General features: G+C 37.3%; 1 protein-coding gene across 2 annotated transcripts; it reads left to right on the forward strand.

Moving 5' to 3' along the window:
- The first annotated feature begins 11,577 nt into the window (after positions 1 to 11,577).
- Positions 11,578 to 22,048, forward strand: LOC140236189 (uncharacterized). 2 transcript variants are annotated; one of them, XM_072316160.1, is made up of 7 exons: positions 11,578 to 11,752; positions 13,811 to 13,950; positions 14,464 to 14,576; positions 17,403 to 17,666; positions 18,138 to 18,275; positions 18,744 to 18,794; positions 21,404 to 22,048. In XM_072316160.1, the coding sequence occupies exons 2-7, from the start codon at positions 13,828 to 13,830 to the stop codon at positions 21,462 to 21,464; spliced, it is 750 nt and encodes a 249-aa protein (XP_072172261.1). In that variant the 5' UTR covers positions 11,578 to 11,752; positions 13,811 to 13,827; the 3' UTR covers positions 21,465 to 22,048. The 2 variants fall into 2 exon arrangements, with proteins under 2 accessions (XP_072172261.1, XP_072172269.1); XM_072316168.1 differs by having other exon boundaries at positions 18,141 to 18,275.
- The last annotated feature ends 476 nt before the right edge of the window (positions 22,049 to 22,524 follow it).

Consider the following 22,524-nt stretch of genomic DNA (forward strand, 5'->3'; position numbering starts at 1 on the left):
GATGTGCTGAAGGTTGACGCAGGCAGAGAGAGGTACAGTGGAGCCCTTCACATCTGCAGAAGTAATGTGGAAATGAACGGTACTGGATAAAATTCAGAATAACATGATGTAAATTATACTGCTTTTCCACAGTATGAGCTAAAAAAAAAAGACCCACAAACGAAAAAGTAGCTGAAGCTGTCCTTTTCCTAAATGTTAATACTTAGATTTATTTTACGCTTTCTCCTGAGAGATCTCTTTATCTATGCCTTCGTGATCGGTATCATTGTATATTACTTCTTTAAATATGATTCATCAGATCCACAACGTCATGTAAACTGGATCTGTAATTAAATTTTCAACATTTTGCCGTTGGATACCCAGGGTCTCACCTCCAACACGTTTTAACAGGTGTGTAATGGGAACGTACACATGGTGCAATTTTTCAGTTCATCATCCAGCCTTTAAACCACAAATTACAAGATATCTTTGTCATTTTCATTCGACATTATTACGTCAACGTTTTGTAATACATTCATGGCATTCGTCATGTCGTGAGAATAATTATGTGACCCAAGATATCATCGAACAGCAATTACACATTCAACTGCATACGGGAAATCAATGCAGGTGCAATTTTTGTTAAGATCAAATTCAACATGCAACAGTACCAAGAATTCTTTGATGACGCATTTCTACATAACATAATGTAGAAATAGAGCTACGTGTGTTGCTGATGTGGTTAAGCAAGAATCGAAAATTTACAACATCACCTAGCCGATGTATTACTCTTCCTTCTCAGCGAAATTTAATAGCGTTTTTGGAGACAACAATCCTGTGTTAAAACAGTCATTTCTGTTATATCGCCAAGCAGAGTATTTTCTATTCACACACCTAGAAGGATATACTCAATTTACAACACAAAAATCGATCTTACAAGCTCTGCTCGCAATTTATGAGGCTCCTAGGAAATGCCGAATGGAATTCCTTTTAAGATTACTTGGGAAAGCGAAGCACCATACACAAACGATAAGTGTTAAGAAGATACATTTTCGGAGTACCTTGAAGCACGTATCTTGCTAGAATTCAGACTCAACTGTATTTGCAACAAAATATTTTTGGTTAATACAAGAGGAGTTTCCTTTATTAACTGAACAGCACTGTTTACTTTAGGAAAGAAGAAGAAGAAGAAGAAGAAGAAGAAAAAAAAAAAAGAAGAAACCCCCGACGACAAAAACTAAGGGTTAGTTGGTCACAGTGGGACTTCCAATCTCAGCCGAAATATGCACCTATCAACCGCTTCTAAAAATACCCCGGAACCAGAAGGGCAAAGTGGAATAGGTGTCATAATCTCGACTTTAAATAATTGATTAATGATTATCGCATGCTCCATTGGCTGTCAAAATTTGCTCTGCAAGTTATGATAAGATTAGAGGACGAGAGAAAAAAAATCTAACACACAGTTTCTCATTATTCATCAATCATCAAAGGGCGAAATATGGATAAAGCCATCCTTATCATTATACAACACAAAATGAAAATGCTATTATTTGGGTTTAATTACATTTCACATGAGTATTGTTAGTTTGACATGTTTCCCGAAAATCTGTATCAACTAAGTTTGAATGAAAACATGAGTAATGTCGGTAAGTGCCGATGCGCGACGCTACAGGCATGTATCATAATTATGATGCTGTTCAGTTGAAACACTACAGATTTTAAACAAATGGATTTGAAATTTGGATTAATATGAAACGTTATTCAGTGACGTATGATATCGAGGACATATTATCTTCATATCTTGATATATTGATGACATCTTTGCGTCTCGGGCAGATGATTCTATTGAACTTTTTGTAGAGCTTCATCAAGGACGCAAACACATTAATGCAATCCATTATATTTCTTTATCGTTTTGATTGGTCATCCAAGAAAGATGAATACTTGTCAATTTTGTTTCGTGACATAATAATACCAAAAACTTTGTATTCTACACCTACTGGACTCCTATACAATACATTGATGTCGCCTTGATATTGCTGAGTAAGACCACACATCGTGCATCGTTTCTACTTTGTACATTAATCATTGATATCATGAATTTTAAGTTGTTTGATCTTTCATACGGAAATTTGGAACAGTACCATTACCATACCATACTGTGCACTACAAGGGGCAAGTTTGCTAATGCCTATATTAGGATATAAAACCAGCATACCAGCCTGAACCCGCGTGTAGGAATAGCAGTATTTTGCATTATTTACGTTCAACAAATCACATAATTTTGGTATAATCCTTTATTTGCACTTGACCTGACACAATTTCATGCAACCAGTATGGTGGATATTAACAAGAAATGAAAAGAAGTTAAAAAAAAAATAGAGGATTATTATGACCAAGCCCTCTTCGAGCTAGAAATCCTAACTATACTATATTCACAGCAACAGCTAGCGAAATGGCGGTTATGTATTACGTAACGATTTGATAATAACCGTTTAGACACTAATGCAAACTACGTAGGTGGTGTTAGGATTATAGCCTTAAACTTTTAAAACAATGGCTCGTTAAATGTACTTTTTAGTAGTAAATAAAACAAAAACACGCTCCGTCATGTCATGCTCTATTCAAAGGGGTAAGAAGTGGATCGGCATTGTACGTGATATCTACCGAAAAGTCGAAAAAGTTAAGTACCCTCAAATGAGGAGACAAAAAAACAAAACATCTAAGACTACTGAAGTATTTTATGCGAGTACGCCAGTAAAAGTTTGATAGATCATGAAAGATAGACACCCTGCTGGAGTTTGTCACACCACACCATATACATTATTCTTTGACTCCTTCTGCAAAGGATTTTGTCTAAACTTTGTCTTATCATGTTCCATCAGTTTTTGAAATTCCAAACTTGAAGTCTTCTTTCTCCATCACGTACATGAATTATCATTCTAAGCTTCTTCTTCTTCTTTTTTTTTCATTATGCTGAGACAAAGTCATGATGTTTAGATTTTAATATCACGCCCTAGTTGTCTCTGCATTTCTTGGAACTCTCTGCTCCTTGAAGTTTTAATTACACTTATTATGTTATATCAAATTAAACCAACGGTTCCGATATCATGTTTATTCATGTATCTTGCCATATTATTGAATTGTATATCGTAATAGTTACAGACATGAGCAGTAGAATCAAAATTGAATATTTTCCCATGCAGTTATCCATATCTTGCATTAAATTAAGTTCTGGTGCGTAGATTTAAGAATACACAGAACAACAGACTTCTATGAATTCAGAGAAAGATATTTAGCTGCTCTATATAGTAAACATACGCTTGACTCGTTTCGTCCAGTACAAACAAGTTTAAGTATAAAGACAACCAGAAGATAATGCGATAAGAGTTTTAAATCCCGTCTAATTCACGACACCCTGCAAATTTGCTTCAACGTGAGCTAGTTGCTAAACTCTGGGTAAATAGTTCTGGCATTTTGCCATTTGTCGACGTATATATTTTAAGTTCGTTCCAATGCTTAATTGACTTTTGCAATGTACTATAGAAATGAAAAGTGACTGAATTATACATTGATTGAAACTGGAGTTTTACATGAATTGCTTCATTTTTTGAAGTCGTTAATCTGCATATTCTTTTGAAGACGTTGTTGTCGAGTCTAATTAATTCTAGACTGCTTAGTATACTGTTGATTTATTGTTCAACAATAAACAAAACTCACATGCTATGGAATTTATTACGAAACAGACTAAATTTAAAATTCGTCATAACTATTTAGCATCCTTCAAATTGCCGTCATATAACAGTCTTCCCCCCCCCCCCCCTCCCTGGCGGGATTTACTACGTTCTTCGAGGTACATTTTAATCTATAAGAAGTCTGTGCTGCAAGTTTCCGCATCCTCCTTCCTACTATATTTTACCATCGAGCTGTTTGATAATCATCTAATCCTGAGTCGAGAAGACATGTTAGTCTATAGAGCAAGTAAGCCAACATCAGCAAGTTCTGCTTAATGTAACAACTGAAAATACAAATACAGAAACGAAAAGAGAAAATAAAGAACAGAAAAGAGAAGATGCACAAGGAAGGCGAGAGAGAGAGAGAGAGAGAGAGAGAGAGAGAGATAATTTGATGCAAGAGATTTAACTGAATGGCTGCGGCTCATAATCAAAGAGCCAAATCACCAAAAAGAATCATTACGACTATTTGCGGTATACGCTTTAATGCTCAGTAAAGAACATAAAGTTGATAATGCGTCCAGACATGAGTGTTACAGCTTTAAAACCTCTTGTTGTCGCTTTTGGTTAATTTGACGTTGTATCGCTGAATGAGTGCTGTCATAGGTTTGATCCTAACATTCAACGTTGTCTTGCAATTCCATGTTGAGGGTTTCCTGAAGGCTAGAAGAATGATTTGTGTGTGTGTGTGTGTGTGTGTGTACTACCGCAGTGATTATGATAAGAAATAAGCTTAAAATAAAATGCTATTACTTGATACTTCTTATCGATAAATGAAAATGCAGCTTTTGAAAACAAAACTAACCTGTCATTAAAATGAATATCATCGACGTTTCCATCAATAAAAGAAGAAAAAAAAAACAATAAAGAAAATAAAGACATATATGCTATCATGGCGTTAATGTATGCAAACACGTTGTTATTTATTCGTTTTTGTTTTGCTTTGTTTTTTTTTTTTTTGTTGTTCATGAGATAAACAATCGTGAAAATACCGTTGTATATATCACTTTCTGGTGTGACCATAACTTTACCTGTATAATCTCTTCAGGCTTCATTTCAAACCTTATGAGGTTGCAAATTTGTAATCTCAGTCACCCGGATTCTTTTAATGGATTTTACATATACAGTAAAGACCACAATGTTATGTTTTTTTGTGCTACTTCTTTGATGAGAACTATTACACTATCTTCTCTAATTTATTTCAAACAGATTAGGCTCTACCCGTTTCTTTCACGAAACGGGCTCTGTGATGTTTTCGTGGGTTGTTTTTTTTTTTTTTTTCTGATATTGGCAAGCATGTGACGCCTGTAGTGCGGCAAACCCTTAAATAATTGAAAAAGAAAACGATATAAACATGGAAAGTTACTTTTACAGGACTAGTACAACGTGAATTAATTAAAAGTTTATAGTGGTATGTGTTGTGGTGACAATTACGATTACGTTTATGATGACGAAGGTGGTGACGACCGGAGCGATGACAAATGAGATCTTTACGATGAACTTGAGGCTGCGGTATACGAAGGAGCAATAGAGTTGTCAGAAATGCAACACTCTTGAAGACCATCCTTTTACTTGTTTATACAGTGCGTATACCAAAAAGGAAAAAAAGGGTAAACCAGCTTTAAGAGGGCTATATTATTCTATTAGAGTCAACCATAAATGAGAGCGCAATGTTAGTTGTGAGGAAAGGAGAACTCTTCTTCTTCGTGTTCTTTCCATTGGTACTTAATTGTGTCGACAAATGCGATCATGCATGAATGAGTAAATTAACTTCAGAAAAAACAATGACAAGTTTCACTTTTTTCTAAGTTTGAATGTTATCATGAAGGAACAATGAATGTCTCATTGGAATGGATGAGATATGTCAATGAAAGTGGTCAAATTAACAGGCCAGCCTGCACGACTGCAGGTCTGTGTTTAGGGTTTCCCCTAACCTTTTATGATAACACACAAACTTGGAAAATAAGCGCAACTTGTCATTGTTCGTGCATGACATTTGTCACCACAATCAGGTATCAATGGAAAGAAGAAGAGTCTCCTGTCCTCACAATCGACACTGCGGTCTCCATATAGCTGACAAATTTGAAATAGTGGCCCTCTAAAGTTGGATTACCCTTCTTTTTATACGCACTGTTGTCTTGGAATCTATCGCTTAAACGATGCAATAAGCACTCAGTAGTGACTTCTGTGGAATGTACATATTAAAAGTTAGAGAAATCATGGGAAGAGAGAGAGAAGGGGGGTGCTTGAAAAGGGATGGTACAGTATTGGTGGAGGTGAGAATTGGGCTTTTAACTTTTTGCAAGATACCAAGAAAACACTTATGAAATAGTACAGAGCATATCATTTTAAGAGGAATTCAAAGTTTATTTGATGAAAATCGGGTTTAGAATGACTGAAACATCCAAAAACAAAGTAAAACAAAGCGATCGTAATAAAAATGTGGGTCCCACACTTTATTAGAATCGCTCTGTTTTTTTATATCTGGTCAATTTCAAAACCAATTTTTATCAAATAAACGTTGAATTCCTCATGGAGTTTAATGCTCTTTCATATTTCATAAGAGGTTTCTCAATATCTCACCAAAAAAAAAAAAAAAAATGTTAGAAACCTGAAATTAGGTCTCAAGCAAAACTATACGATCCCTTTAATATCTGATCATCTGAAAATGTATAACGAACCAATTACCGATGGTAATGTCAGAGTTAAGACTGGCCTTCGTGGAGATTGTGCAAAGAGTAAAGTCCCAACCTCTGTAAAGTGCAATGCAGAGTACAATTCTTATTTCAGAATGCCGTATTTTTTTCACGAATTGCTATATTTGGAGGACATCTTCAAGCCTCGAGTTCTCAGTAGGGTTACACTATAGCATGGCTTTTCTTCTGTGATTCTGATGAAACACGATTAATCCTCGATGCGTTGGAAACATATATCTTTACAACATTTGAGAAATTGTGAAAGTGTTTTCGCTCTGTGGTTCCCTCGGGTATGCTTGTCTACATTAAGTTTTATTCAAATTAAAGCTGCATGTACAGTCAGATGAACTCAGATCACAGCGAAAGCGTACATCATCTATCTGTCTATCGTCCTATTGCCCTTAAAACGAATGAACTAGCGGATCAAATCAACCAAAGGCAAATTTGCTCTGAATAGGCCATATAGCACGTGGATTCCATGAATGTAGGAGACTTTCACATGAATGTGAGGAAAATGTGTGTGTGCGCGCGCGCGTGAGTGTGTATGCATCATGTTACCATCGATATGACAAGTGTATATTTTGGCACCGGTTAATTAATTGTCCGGTATTGTAGTTTTGTAAGCTTTGTATAAATACATTGTAGTAATGTAACGTAAGTAAGGGAGAGGAATGCATTATACAAGTTCGCTTTTTAGCAGCCCCTCAATTTTCATTTCCATTACGGTCCTTAATGAAACAATATTCATTCCTACTGATCATGTGATACTATGTTACAAGAATATAACATTATTTTGACGTTTGTGTTATCCATGTATAGCGTTTGGAAATTAAAAAATAGAAACGGAATGAATTGTATTGAAATTGAAAAAGTTCCATGCACAGTCTGTTCAAAACTTGTGATATTTTATTTCTTTATTTTTTATTATCTTTTTTTTTTTTTGGGGGGGGGGGGGGGTTAAGTTTATTTAAATCGATGTGCCATTACCTCTGGATTACAGAAGGCTTGAATAATTTCTGATGTCTCCCTCTGAGGTACTCACATAGTACAAACACATTCTTTTATGTGCAATGGGTACCTCCATTTTTTTTTTTCACAGTATGTATTTAAATGTGTTTGTATGAATTATGCCTCATCTTGTAATGACTACAGACATGAACATGTTATTATTTGCTACCTGTGTATCATTCCATGTTAAACGCATGTTAATGTAAGTATTTTTGTACATCCTGTTCAAAAAAAAAGTGAAAATAAAATTCGAATTGAATTGAAATGAAACGGTGACAAAGAAATGTGCATAGTATTCCACATATTGTCAGTTTTCTAGCATAATGACAGAAAACTGGACTTACATGCTCCTTCGAGGCAGGAGAAAATTATGTCAGATTACCCTCAACGTACTATATAGAATAAGAAGTCTAGACAATATGAACATTTCGCTGAAAATGAATTTTGCGGATTCTTTTTGTATTTTCTTTATACCATATTATCTTAATGTATAGCCTTACCATATACAGCAATAACGGCGCATGGATTCAAATATGTTTAACTTTTAAACAGACTGTTCGTAGATTTCAAGAAAATTCATCGTTTCATGTATTCAAAGAATTTTCACTATTCACATTCACTATGGATACATGTGGGCAAACTTTCCTCCAAGTTGAATGTGATTGCATGTTTTATGAAAACTTGAAAAGCAGCGAAAATAATACTTGAATCCATTGTTAATGATACATCAGGGTAAAAATATTAGGGAAAGCTTTGCATAAAATGCTTCGGTCATAAATTTCTTTTCTTTTATCGCCTTGAAGTACGACGGAAACAACGTATCAGAAATAAGTTTGTATCGCTGTTTATCGAAAATATTACTTCGATTTTGTCGTGTATTTTACTCACCTGCAGAAACACTACTGAATGCCTCAGCAAACTTGGATCGAGATTAGTCGGATGACTCTTCTGGTGAAAAGGGTGATGTCGAACCGAGGGAAGGAAAGGAGGCAGCCAGGGACCGAAATCCGTCGACTCTCCTCGCAACCACCTGTAAACCTGGTGTGATTCGGGACGCTGCGTACGCTCCGAATGATCAAACCTCTCCGCGGAGAGTCTATTACGCGCAGTTTGAGTCCAAGTCAGTCGGACTTTGCAGTATTAAAGTAACAACCCAAAGTTTAAAAGCTGCATCTAATCTTTTCCCTCTGATATTAGATAATGATAGGATTAGCTCTCATACAAGGTATCAAAGTAAAGGCCTGCGAACTGTTGAACAGTGCTGAAGGTCTTACAGGTTTTTGATTGGTGGATGGACCGTGTTTGGTTATCACGATAAGACATGACGCGAACACACATTACAAACGTAAATATTTTATTTTCATGGGCTTGAGTTCTAGGCTTACGTGGAATCTTCCATACAAAATAAGAAAGAAGTAGAGGAGTGCACTCATGATGCGTCACAATTACGCTTATTCTTTAGTCCCAGCTATGAAAAAGGTCTATAGATACTGTGAATGTAAACACTTCCAAGAGCGACATAGTTCAGTGTGGAAATTTATAATTTCAGTTCTGTGTTATTGTATTCGACTTCTCACGTTTTTCTTTGTAATGATTAAAAAAACCAACAACAAATAGATACCGTTGATTTTTTTTTCCCGCAACACAGTAACACAGTATCACAGTACAGATCAAACTTGGAAGCAATCTATTAAATGACGGTCCTATTCATTTTCTCATAAAATCAGGACAAATCGGTTGTTTATGAAATAATGATATTGACTGGTATGATTTCTCCATCAAGAACTGACAAAGGTAATTGAACGCTAAGGAAAATTTATTCAAGCAAAGGTGATTGATGAAAATGATCTTCACTTGGTCCTGATGAGCTCCCCCCCCCCCCTTCCACAGAAGTAAAGCTCAGACTTGATTTAATCCTTATATACAGAAAACAAATACCGAGAATAGATTATATATATAATATACATATATATATATATATATATATATATATATATATATATATATATATATATATATATACATATATATATATATATAATAGGCCTATGCTGTAGAGGTAATAATCTATGATCTAATGTTCTGATCAAAAAGAGGAAAGAAGTAGAAAAAAAAGGAAAACAATAATTTTATTTATTTTTGCATTAATTATCTGTATGTGGGGCGCTGTGGCATAGTGGATAAGACTCCCGACTCCTGATCGGAGGACCCGAAGGTTCGGATCCCTCCCAGTGCTTATTACGTCCTTGGACAAGATGTTTTTACCCACTGTGTATAAATGGGTACCTGGCAACGCTAGGGTATGATAATAGCAGGGCCCTCTGGTAGAGCAGTGGCAACACTGAAGAGGCTACCCTGGGTAAACAAGACCTTATATATATATATATATATATATATATATATATATATATATATATATATATATATATATATGTATGTATATATATATATATATTTATATATTATTATTATTATTATTATTATTATTATTATTATTATTATTATTATTATTATTATTATTATTATTATTATTATTATTATTATTATTATTATATATGGCGTTGCTTTACAATTCTAGAGTTTCAGATATATATGAATGGCACTACACAACATGGTTATTTCAACAATTCTCATTACACATATATAGATCTGTATAACATACATACACTTTAAATTTAAAACAGAAGGGTGCCAACAACATTAAGCAAAAATATCTTTGGTAATCGATGAACTTGTTCCTGTTTGTCCTATGCAGAAATTGAAATGAAATGTAAACAAATGATTTCATCATTTTGAAGAAGAGAAATTACGGGTAAATATATGATACTAATCAAATAGAGTAAGTAATGTCTCTTCTTTCCTTGTGTGACATTTAGTTTTCAATATTTCATTTTCTAATTCAATTTATTTCACAAATCACTCCAATAGGCCTATAACACAAACCCTTCGTGGAGACATGTACATAATAGGTAGCCATTGCTTTGCATATATCACAAAATTGAAGCAGGTTTACATTATACATAAATTGTGTAAAACTTGTTTGTTTGTTTGTTTGTTTGTTTGTTTGTTTGTTTTCATTGTTCCATATTCCACATTTCAACAAATAAACCAAAAACATAACAAAACAAATGCATGGATGAATTGTCAAGTACAGCATTTAAGACGGTGTGAAATATGAGGAATATACATAAAAGCATTGCTTGTAGGCTATAGATTCCCAGATGCTGATAGGAGATTAATTCTTACTTGATATCAACAATTAAAAGGAATGACAATTTATGACTTGGGGAAATATAAACGTCGAAAAATTAAAAACAAAAGAAAAAAGGTACAAAAATTGGAGAACACTATATGCAGATGAGTAAAAATGATATATTACAAAGTGAAGGGCTGAGATGAGAAGCCAAAACAAGAGGGAGGTGGGGAAGGACAACGAAACAAAAACACAAAAACGGAGAGAGTTGTGATATAGGATATTGAGAGGACCATTCAAGTTTGGCATTTTGAGATGCTACATATTAATTTGACTGCAGCAGTAATAACAGCATTTGTGGGTACATAATACATACATTGACCATTAATTGGCGGTCATAATGATTATCATCAATCAACAAAAATGCAAGGAGGTATTGCGTTGATTGATCATAATTATATGACCTTTGATTATATTGGTCAATGTGTGTATTTTTTTTTTTTTTTTTTAAGTTTAGATGTATCGTGCCTGCCATTTTTCCACTGGCTACGTTTCCTGGATGATTGCCAGTGTTGCTGTCAAGGTGACTGGAAATTAAGTTCCTTTCAAAGGAAAAAAAAAAAAGATTATCGTAACTTATGAAAGTTATGATGGCTTTCGCTCGAGAGAGAAAGATCATTCATCTCGACGCATAAGTGGCCGAAAACTTGTCGAGTCCGAGTTACGAACAGAAGACAGAAAAACGCCGATTTCGAAAGCTATCCCACAATGCACTTCCACCTCCGATGAATTGCTTCCGCTTTCGGCTTGAGAAGCGATTTGACACTGACATGCATACATGTGCATTGTGCATGGTGAGCAAGCGCAAGCGTTTTGTCCTCACGTGCCCACGCCACGCTTGCTGTGTGTAGCGAATGCGTGAAGCCTATCTCCTAATTATACATACAGCGCTAGTGTATACCGCGCGTCTGAATTGGTAGGATACAGAGAACCAGTAAATATCAGGGGCTGTTGTTCGACCGAAAAAGAAGCATTTATAGACCTAAATAGCTGCTACCAAAGTCATCGGCAAGGTTCCAAAGACGTCATCTACGAACGGAATCTAACTCATAATGTTCATGTGATCAACTGAAAGTGAAATAGTAAGTAGAGACTAGAAACTAGCTGCTAAATGTACAGTGTAAATCAGAAATGTGGGAAGAGTGAGTGATGGCTAACATCTATCTCGACCGACGGCGGCTGGAGGTCGTGAGTACAAAGAGGAAGATTTGTATGTAGGCCTAGGTGCTACCTGTTAATATCTCCTGGTATGGTTGTTTATGCTGAAAACAATGAATTTTAACATGTGAAGGAATATTTATATCACTGATCGGGTAATAATAACATGAAAATTAATTTTGTTGTGAAGAATTCCGTGTGACCGTGATGAGAAAGAACTGTGCCCTGTGTGGCTGTGGTGGTGGAATGACTGATAGTTATACTTGATAGTGAAGGCGAAGCTTGAAAAGGTGGCTATGTATGCTGACTGAGGCTCTGACTCTCAGCTGTGTGTGTGCTCCCACTTGCTCTCTCTCAGCCCAGCTTTTCATTGAGTAGGCCTACAGTACAGATCCAACAAGTCTAACGTTAGACAGCTAGCTAGACACTCTAGTTAGTAGTCTAATTGTATTGTAATCTTTCTTAACTCCTGTTTGAGTTGCATCTTTAACTTGGCTTTACTGAAGCTCCCAAACCCAGCCAGTTTTTGCGTATTTCACAAGCGCTGGTCAGTAGACACTGCTTTCGACTAGATTCTAGTGTGAATCCTTGAATCATGGGCTAAGCATTGTCAGAATGCCTCCTGGGTATGAGTGTGTATGTGCTTGTGCTCTAGTTTGTGGATAGATAACCTAAAATTTTTACTTTTTACTTTTCACCTGTCTTGTCGGGCTTCTCTGGAAAGACAGTAGTCTTGTAATGACCTCCCACTTTCAGCAATTTTCCACTGCATGTCAAACTTAAATGCCTCGTCTTTTATTGCAGTAATGACTGCAATTCATTCAGTAATGAATGAGCTGTCTATTATAGATAATTTTTACTCACATGTGTTTGACTCATGAGCAGTAGAACCCTGTCCCTAGACTGTCTAGTTTCTGTGCAGACTGTGCATTCAAGTGGGTCAGGCAGCACATCAATTTTTCATGTTGGAAAATTTTAACCAAATTTCATCTTCTCTGTAAGTTGGACAAAAACATACAGTGTACAAGAAGTCAATTGCAAAGTGTGAATTCAAGAACTTGCGTATCTAGCTGCCCAGTGCAAAATATTATTATTAATCACTCAAAAATATCAACATTTACAATTATCATTCAGAAAGGCCTGCCTACACTGTACTTTAAGTTTTCAGTGAAATAAAAACTTAAGTAAAGCAGGCCGCTTATATAATAGCCATAAACCAACCACAGCGCCATCCAAAATTGGACCCCTGGCTACAAAGACATACACATTGTATAAATGTAGATAAAACCTATGCTTTTGCTATATTTTGGCTTGGGAGGTCAAACCTTGGTGCTTGTTTTTTTATAGATACACTGTGGGTCTACTATGTTTTCCACTTTTATTTATTCATTTATGAACATTTTCCTCTAATTCTATTTCCATGTGTGCCTCTGCTTAACTTGGTAGTGTTTAGCTGGGCATTACCTGGTCAAGATGAACTAAAATTGCAGATATGTTCAATAAAGCACCATTTCCAATGGCCAAATAAGAATAGTTACACCAAGGACAGATCATTTGCAACTGTAAGTTACTGGATGCTTTCCTCTCTTTCTCTTTAACCTTTTGATTAGAGATACTCAGCAGAAACAATTGGCAGTAAGAGAAGCAGAACAATGATTTGAATTGAACCACATTAGATTATCAAATCAATTAAGCAACTGTGTAGAAGACTGATAAACCTGAACCAGCTTCTGTGTGTGTGTGTGTGTGTGTGTGTGTGTGTGTGTTTGTGTGTGGTTAGATTTGAACGAGTGACATGTCTAAAAGACATTTTTTTTTTTCCCTTGAATGTGTTATAGTCCATGCTTTTTTTTTTAATTTTTTTATGGGCAGTTGATGACATACATGTGACCTCATGAGTGATCTATTTTGTCATGTGAGGTATTCCTATAAAAACATTTGCCACTGTTGTTTTAACCATTGTTTTTAACCATCATTTCCAGGTCTCTGAATACAAACAATGGCAAAGAAACTCTTTGTTGGAAACCTTCCTGATGGAACATCAAACGGGGACTTGAGAGGCCTTTTCGAGACCGTTGGTCAAGTGGAAGAATGTGATGTCCTGAACAACTATGGCTTCGTGGTAAAGAAATCCCCTTTACTAATATTGCACCATGATCGTATACAGTTTCTGTATGACCATCCAATAGAAAGCAGCGCTTTTAGATCTGCAGCTATCCTTATTTTCAAAGCAGTGGTCTGCCACAAAAACTTAATGATATCATCCACTGTACAGTGCATCATGATCCAAGTACATATTTTTTTTTTTTTTTTTTTTTTTTTTTTCTGGGTGAGGTGTGAGTCTTTTGAATAATATTCTGCCATAGGATAGACAATGTCAAACAGCTTTGTGTAAGATTTATTTATAATATAAAAACACAAAGTATTGATTTATGTTATTTCCATGAAAGAAGATGGCAGTAAAGACAATAAAAGAGACAATTTATGTTTTCATATTGTATTGCATATTATACATACAAAAAAAAAAATGAATTCAGCAGACACTGCTAGCGCCATAATCTTCCTGGTCTCAAAGGTGATGGCAAAAGCAGGGAGTGGTGTGTTGGGTTGACTGTTATTTTGTTTTTTGTTTTAGCACATGTCCACTATTGAGGAAGCATTGGAGGCGGTTACCAGACTGACGGGTTATAGGTTGCATGGCAATGCCATCAGGGTGCAGCATTCTACCTCACAGGGAAGGAAGGAGCCGTAAGTTCAAAGTTTGTAAGGAGTCGCAAAAAACAAAAGAGCCCGAAAGGGCAGCAAATTTTCTGGTGTCCCACAGAGGCATTCGGTCATGGGATCCTTGCGCTTTGGGGCGAGCACGGGCCGCCCCAAATTTCGGTCGCGGTTTCTCTCCTCATCTATGGAGCCAGAAGATTTGCTGCCTTTTTTTCCACCCAGGCAAAGGGGACGGGGCCAGCACAGAGGATGGCGATGGCAAACGGCGGAAAATTAGGCGAGGCTCACACGGCCTTCTTTCTTTCCCCTTCTTCTCTCACGCAAACTTTTGGCCGTCTGCTTTCTCCCAGCACATGGGATCGGAAACCGAATCCCAAGAGGCGGTCACACAGCTTGACAAGTCAGAATTCATGGGCAACGTGCTCCAGGTCCAATTTTCCACGTCCACTGTGCACAAAACGACGGGGGTGGGCAACAAGGGGGAGTGCTTCAAATGTGGCAAACTGGGCCACTTTTCGCGTGACTGCCCTTTGAATGGCACTAGGTAAGCACTTTCGTAACATCTGCCCTCCCCCCTCCCCTCTTTTGGTTTGTGATCAATTTCATTTCCGCGATCGTTTTTGAATTTATGGTCAAAATTGCCCTCTCGCAGTCTTACAGAGAATCTTGTGCTATAGCAGTATCTTGAAATGATGCATATCTTGACAGGACATGTGAAGAAGTACTGAGTAACAAGTTGTAGTTATTGATGCTGAAAATGACAGAAAAGACAGCTTAATGCCAGTGCATAGCAGTGCATGACTTGCATGGGTGCAATAGTTGCATGTCCCTTTAGATATTGTAACTAAGGTTATTGCAAATCAAGACTTTGCTTTAGTCCTTTATGGACCAGTGTTGTAGCATTAAAAAAAAACAAAAACAAAAACAAAAACACAGAACAATACAAACTATATGCTCGCTAGCAAAGTTTTTTTTTTAACAGAGCTTTTTCTTGCTCTTGTTATTGGAAATCAATGTAGCATAGCTGCTTCATTGGCCAAATAATCCTTATGCCATGGTGTGATATGTCATGCAGGGCTGCCAATTACCTGTACTATGTGTGTCCAATATTTAGTAAATTATAAATTGTTTAGACCTTTCATCAAAAATGTTCAAATAGTTTTTATTTGTATAAAATCTTTAATTTGATATTTACAGCATGCTAAGCATTTGCAAATTTCCTCTTTTTTAACCAAAATATGATTTTGCCATCAAATTGGCCCGAATTCACAAAGGTGGTACAATCTTTGTCCATGGTTTAAAGGTTCATGGTCCCGGTGTTTTAGTCAAATGCGTACGCTGGGTGCACGGCGCAAGTTTCCTATAGAGACCTACGCTATCTTCTCTTTGGCGCTTACGCTTTGGCCCACTTTCCCGAGTCCGAAGAAGTCTGATCCAGTGTAGTCAGTGGTCCGATCACAGTTCGGCTCATGAATCGGCTGAGGGGGATGACAGCTTTAGCAAACTTCTTTTGTGATGTCACAATAACAAGCACATATGCACGCACCCTGGCATTACTACAGACTGCACGATGCGCAAAGAAGACAACAAAGGCAACGTTACTTAGCAACACCTACGCACTTTACTCTTGATGACAGCTCAACTTCGGTAATCTTCGTATCAATGCTAACGATGATCGGCAGTATCATCAACAGCGCCATCTACACTACCGGGACTATGCCCCTTTAAACCATGGACAAAGACCGTAGGTTTGTTTGGAGTGCCAAGTGTTGCATGGCCTATTTTGTCACAAAATGACCGATTACGTAACGAAATAGGCCATTGATGTGACACTTGGCGCCCATTACAAAACTACGGTCTTTTTCCATGGTTTAAACCATGGACAAAGATTGTACCACCTTTGTGAATTCGGGCCATTATGTTTCTTTGCGTCAGTACATGTATGTCTGTTGCCAGGAGAAGTTGATAGTCTTGGTAATATAACATACAATGTATGTTTGCCCTACAAAATTGCTTTTCCCTCATTATTTCTCTCAACTTACATCACTTCTGTTTGGTTTGGCCATTGGGGCTATGACTGGAGGATTTAAGACCCAAGGAGGGGAAAAAATAGATTTAAAAAAATAAAACATTGGTCTTATTGATCGCTCGTTAACAATGATTTGAATTTTCACACTGATTGTAGTATCATGTAGAGCAAAGTCAGTTGTGCAAAACTCGTACACAGATAAAAGATGACAGCATTGCCTGGAATGACAATTTAAGGACATTTTATTTTCCCTTTTAAACAGAGACAAATCAAGTCCTGATTTGTTAGAAATGGGGAGAGGTTTGCAGGACTTGTTTTCTGGATGGTGCTTACTGGGAATCGTTACAGTGGGAAGAATCCACCATGTTCTTTTTGTCACTCTGTTATTATGATAACAAGAATAAGCATAGTATGGCAACTGTTGAATGGATCCCAGGACTGTCATCTGTTTACACAGTATGGAAATGTCATTACTGTTGATTATGGTCTTGTTTGTAAACATTGAACATAAACACATGTGGATATCTATGTACAATTTAGGATGTAGAAAGGCCAACTTGCATGCCTTATTATCCTTTCTTTTCATGTAATTGATTTCATTGTTTAAAGATTTGATTGAGAGTGTGGTATATCATACATGCATGATTTTTTTTTTTTTTCAGAATTGATGCAAAATCTTATGTCCTTTAAACAGTACACTTGTATACTTAGTAAGCATCTTTTTTCTTTTTCCTTTCCAAGTTGATGTACTGTACAGTCAATTTAAATACCAGTTGTTAGTGGTTCTTGTAAATGCGTTCAACGCCTTAATCATTACACTGCAGTGGATCCGGCGGCGGAGGAAGAGGAAGGGGAACGGGCAGGGGACGTGGGCGTGGTGGCAGAGGAGGGCGTGGAGGACGCGGTGGACGCGACAGTGACGGAGATGGTGGTTACCGTGGAGGAAGGGGTGGGGGAAGAGGAGGAGGCAGCAGATACAACGATTACTATGACGACAGACGAGAGAAGGACTACTATTCCGACTATCCACCCCGCAGACCGCCTCCTCCCGATCCATACTACGATCGCTACTATGATGACTACTACAGGTGAGTGATATTTTTTTTGAGAGAGAGAGAAAGGGACTGTAAGTTGCACTGCAAGCATCTTCATGGAGTTATGATTTTGCAAATGCTCATGAGTAGAAAAGGACACTATTGACACAAATTGTACTGCAAACTGAAATGAAATTTGGAAGTTTGAAATGTACATTTTTTCCTCTCTTCCTTGATGTCAATATTAGTGTACTGTTTGGAGAAAGATACATATCTTGAAACCTATCACATTGTCAGTTCAGGATGAACTTAGTTTTGAAGTGCAGTTGTCATGCTGACTTTAACCCATTGAATACAAATCTGCTATTGCACTTCACACGATCAACTCTCACTGTCGGCCTTTTGCCCGATGTACAATGTACACCCGACTGACTGCTGTATTTGTGTAGTAAGGAGGAGTCGAGATGCCAAAACGCTTTTCAGTGAGCTTGATTGCTTTCCCTCCTCACACAATCAATTCCACAGCAGAAGGAGGCCCCCTTCCCCGTACTACAGGGACTATGGCTACCCTTCATACAGAGCCAGAAGTCGCAGCCCTCCTCCTGCTCGGCGACCGCTGACCCCGCCAAGGTACAGGCGGTATGCTGACTCGCCTCCCCCTCGGTGAGTCAATTGCCAAATTTCTTTCATGTTCTTGCCTTTCTGTTGCCTTTTGTCCATATTTTTGTCCAATTTTCATTTATAACAGCGGCAATATTTAAGAACCGTAAGGAATACCTTTCCCCACTATCACAATGTATATGTTTGTATGTATACAATGTATGTATGTGTATGCACATGTACTTGTGTGTGTGTTATTGTCAAACTTAAATGATAGGGAAATTAAAAAATGCAACAATAAAAAGAATTTAAGAATAGTTTGCCACATTATTATCAGAAGTGCTCTAGGAAAGTGAAAAAAGAAACAAGCAAACTTGTAAAGCCTTCATGTTTGATTTGAAGTCGCTCATATAATGGATTGACATGTGAGAATTTTGTAGTCATGCCATAGTAGTAGATTAGCCTCTGCTAGTAATGGAAGTATCATTCATGTAGCACAATCATGTATACTGACAGGATTTTCAATTACAGGGACTACTACGACTACCCGCCTGGCGAAAGATACCCAGAGCCAAGGAGTCGGTGAGTGTTTCTTTCAGAAATATGCAAATTATCTCATCACCATCGCCACAAATGCCATGATCATAGTTTGAGATCCATGCTCTTCAAAATCAGTATCAATTATGATTGGAATCGTCTTCGTGCCCAGGTGCAAAGTTACAAGATGAATATGTCCTGTATGTTTTTAATGGAATCATTCACCAGCTATAAAGTGGGATGATTAGTCATGTATGTGCGTCATGTTCAAATTCATGTCTTATCCAGCTGCTAATAAATTCTGCCCCCCTCCCTCCCCCCAAAAAAAGACATCTTGCTACCAAAATGGGGAGCTGTCTCACACGTTTAGTGTGATCATTTTCTCATTTTGTTGAAATATGTCTTATCATGACAAAGTAATTGTTGGAAGAATTGTAGGATGATACAGATGGAAGGTTATTCTAATTACTGTCAACTTTTGAGTCACTACATTTGGGTACTTTTATTGATTTCCGTAAGGAACTCTGAAGCACTTATCTTCATGCTTGGCCGGAGTCCTATGACAATGCTGATTTCAGTTTATTATCTACTATGTTTCTCATAGAAGTATGAAGTATGTAATGGAAATATGTTCTAGAGCACAGCATCAGTTGCATATAGCATGCAGGACTTGTATTTCTCTAAAAAAGGAAACAGCACACATTTTACAAATGATTGACAAATTGCCCTACATCAATGTAAATAAATGCTGAATTGACCAGTGTTTTGGTAGTAGCCGTGATAAAAGATATCATGGGCGTTCATACTTGAGCAGGATTTGAACCTACGACGACTTGATCTCCGGACAGGCGTCATCTCCACTAGACCAGCGAGCTTCCGCCCGAGAGCTAGTGTTGGTTCCAATTCTTATAGCATGCAGCGGGTACTGCATAATTATTCAAATTCATGAAATTCGTCCGTTGACGTAGGGCAATTTGTCAATCAGTTGCAATGAAAACATCTCGACGGAAGTATTTCATGAAGTATGAACAGGACGAAAGAATTTCAAAGATGGTTCAAATACAAATGCATGTATTTGATTTCATGGGTAGTGAAATCGACTACAAATGCTGGTTGGTTGTGACCAGATGAATTGCTTCACTAAAATGTAACAATAAAAGTTCTGTATACACATGCTTGCCAACTAGTAAGATTTTATCAGATTCAGTAAGATTTTTTATGTTAAAAATAGCAAAATCAGATTTTCTGTCAGAGAAATCAGATTTTAAAAAAATATTTAGATATACCTTTCATGTGTATTTTCTGAAGATTTGACAGAAAGTAAGATTTTTAACTTCAGTTTGCATATAAAATAAGATTTTTGCAATCCACGAGTAAGATATTTCATCTTGAAATGTTGGCAGGTATGTATACAATAACCCTTATCCTGCATGCCTATCACAAAACAAATGGGAGGAGGTGGGGAACATGGATTGAGACATGTTAAAAACTGGTTTCATTGGTAACTGTATGCTGGAAAAGAAAGATGTCAGTGCATTTAGTGATAAATAGAAATTCATAGAACCACCAGGTAAGCCACCTGCTCTTCTGTCCTCATTTAGGGTGTACCTACATATTTACTCATAGTATACCAGCTTTCAATGGCAGAGGGAATACATGAAAAAGGGTCCTGTCTTCAAGATGAGTAGATGTAGCTGCTGTTTGTACTGCTGTCAGTGCAATGTTACGATACCTTGACGTATATACCTATGATTGGGATGACTTTTTTGTCGATATTTTTTTTTTCTGTTGAAAGAGAGAATAATAGAATATGCCCACTCCAATCTAAAAACAAAAATAAGTCACATCTGGATGATTTGCCCCCTCCCTTTTGCCAATGTCAGTGAGCATAGGAAGTATCGCTCTCTGACATGTTCTTCTGACTGTAGACCAGTTTTCATCTAGCTTTATCATTTAGCATAAAAGAAAAAGTGTCAAAATTCAACTCACACTGCCTTTATGGTACCTGCATTATTTTGATTGTTTGTTTGCTCTTTGTACATCATATTCTTGATGGTTCAGTCTTTGGTGTTCAAATTAAATATTTGATGGCCGAGGGAACGAGTATATGAATGTGTGTTTTGATAGCTGTTCAAACTTTTGAGTGCAAATGGAGGATTGGCTTCACTAGGCTTGAAAAGCAAATACCAGTCTAGTTATAATTTGCTCTAACATTAACTACCATACTTTCTTCTCTTTCATCATTGGCTTTAAAGATCCAGTAGTGTGGGGAAACATGGGTAGTCCAATTGAGTCAATCTTCATTCGCTGCCCACTGGAGTACATTTGAAAAACCAGGAATGGCGCCCATCAGCCACATGGTAGCAAATATGTGTATCAAAGTGTATGCTCATCGGTAACAGTCAACTCCAGTTAAATTCTTTGGCTGTGTGTGCACTTAGGTGGAGATCAGTAATAAGGCTGTCCACAATTCGTAACAACAGGGATTCTCCCATACATTCGAGCTGGGCCAGCTTTCCCACTCCACGGTGTCCCCACGCTACTGGGTCTTTAAGTAGCTGGACAGCAAATGCTCAGCGGAATATAATCATGTGTGATATTGACTATTTTGTCTTTTTTACCTGCTCGGCCATCCCTTCCTCCCTTCTCTACAGCTACCCGGCAGCCCCAAGTCAATACAGCCCGCCGCCACGCGGCCAGACCTCCGCGTTTTAAGTTGTACAAGAAAATCGCGATTCTGGCATCCAGAGATTCCACACCAATTATGCACGATAACCCCCCGACCGATGATGCGATGTCAAACTCCCTCTTTCCAGCAAAGCCCAGCCCAGTAGCATATATTAGTCCGCCGTCGAAAGCAGAAGTCACACTGAGCGATTTGTCACATTCTGAACTCTTCTTAGCGTGCATGAAATCCGAATAAATCCGAAATGGTTTGAATAGCCTGATAAGTCGAACACATTTTCCGCTGGTGGACACTTGTAGCTCGATGTAGTGCAGAAATGGCGCCCACAATAATTCAGTAACTGCTGTTTCATGCCCAAACAAACTCTCCGTTGTGTCAGTTCGTTTGTTTTTTCTTTTATAAATTTTGCTTTCTTAAAAAAACAAAAAACAAATCTAAATCTGATTTTGATGTAATGCGAGTTGTACGTCGTGTAAATGTATTTTATCCTTGACATTGTAAATAGTGTTTTTTTAATTTGTTACAGGAGCTCACATCAGCAAAAGCGAAATAGTTGTCGGTTAGGTAACGTATTTGAATGATAGCATCCTGAATGCATTGTGATAAAAACCATGTTTAAAGGGGAAGGCTAGTAACTGATCAGTGGGAATCAGTGGAAATGCTGGGAGTTGATTGTTCCAATCCTTATGGGATTCATTCAAGAGTTCATTGTATATCTATTGTTGTGTGAAAATGATTTGCTTCAGAATGGTCTCATATTCAAGTAATGTGCAGTTTAATGCTTCCAGGTTAGCGTCCCTGGTCAGTGACGGAGCATTAATCTGCAAATTACTTGAATATGAGACCGTTCTGAAGCAAATCATTTTCACACAACAATAGATATACAATGAACTCTTGAATGAATCCCATAAGGATTGGAACAATCATCTCCCAGCATTTCCACTGATTCCCACTGATCAGTTACTAGCCTTCCCCTTTAAACATGGTTTTTATCACAATGCATTCAGGATGCTATCATTCAAATACGTTACCTAACCGACAACTATTTCGCTTTTGCTGATGTGAGCTCCTGTAGAATATCTAGAAGAA

The sequence above is a fragment of the Diadema setosum genome, chromosome 1, assembly GCF_964275005.1.
Source record: "Diadema setosum chromosome 1, eeDiaSeto1, whole genome shotgun sequence".
NCBI classification, from domain to species: Eukaryota; Metazoa; Echinodermata; class Echinoidea; order Diadematoida; family Diadematidae; genus Diadema; species Diadema setosum.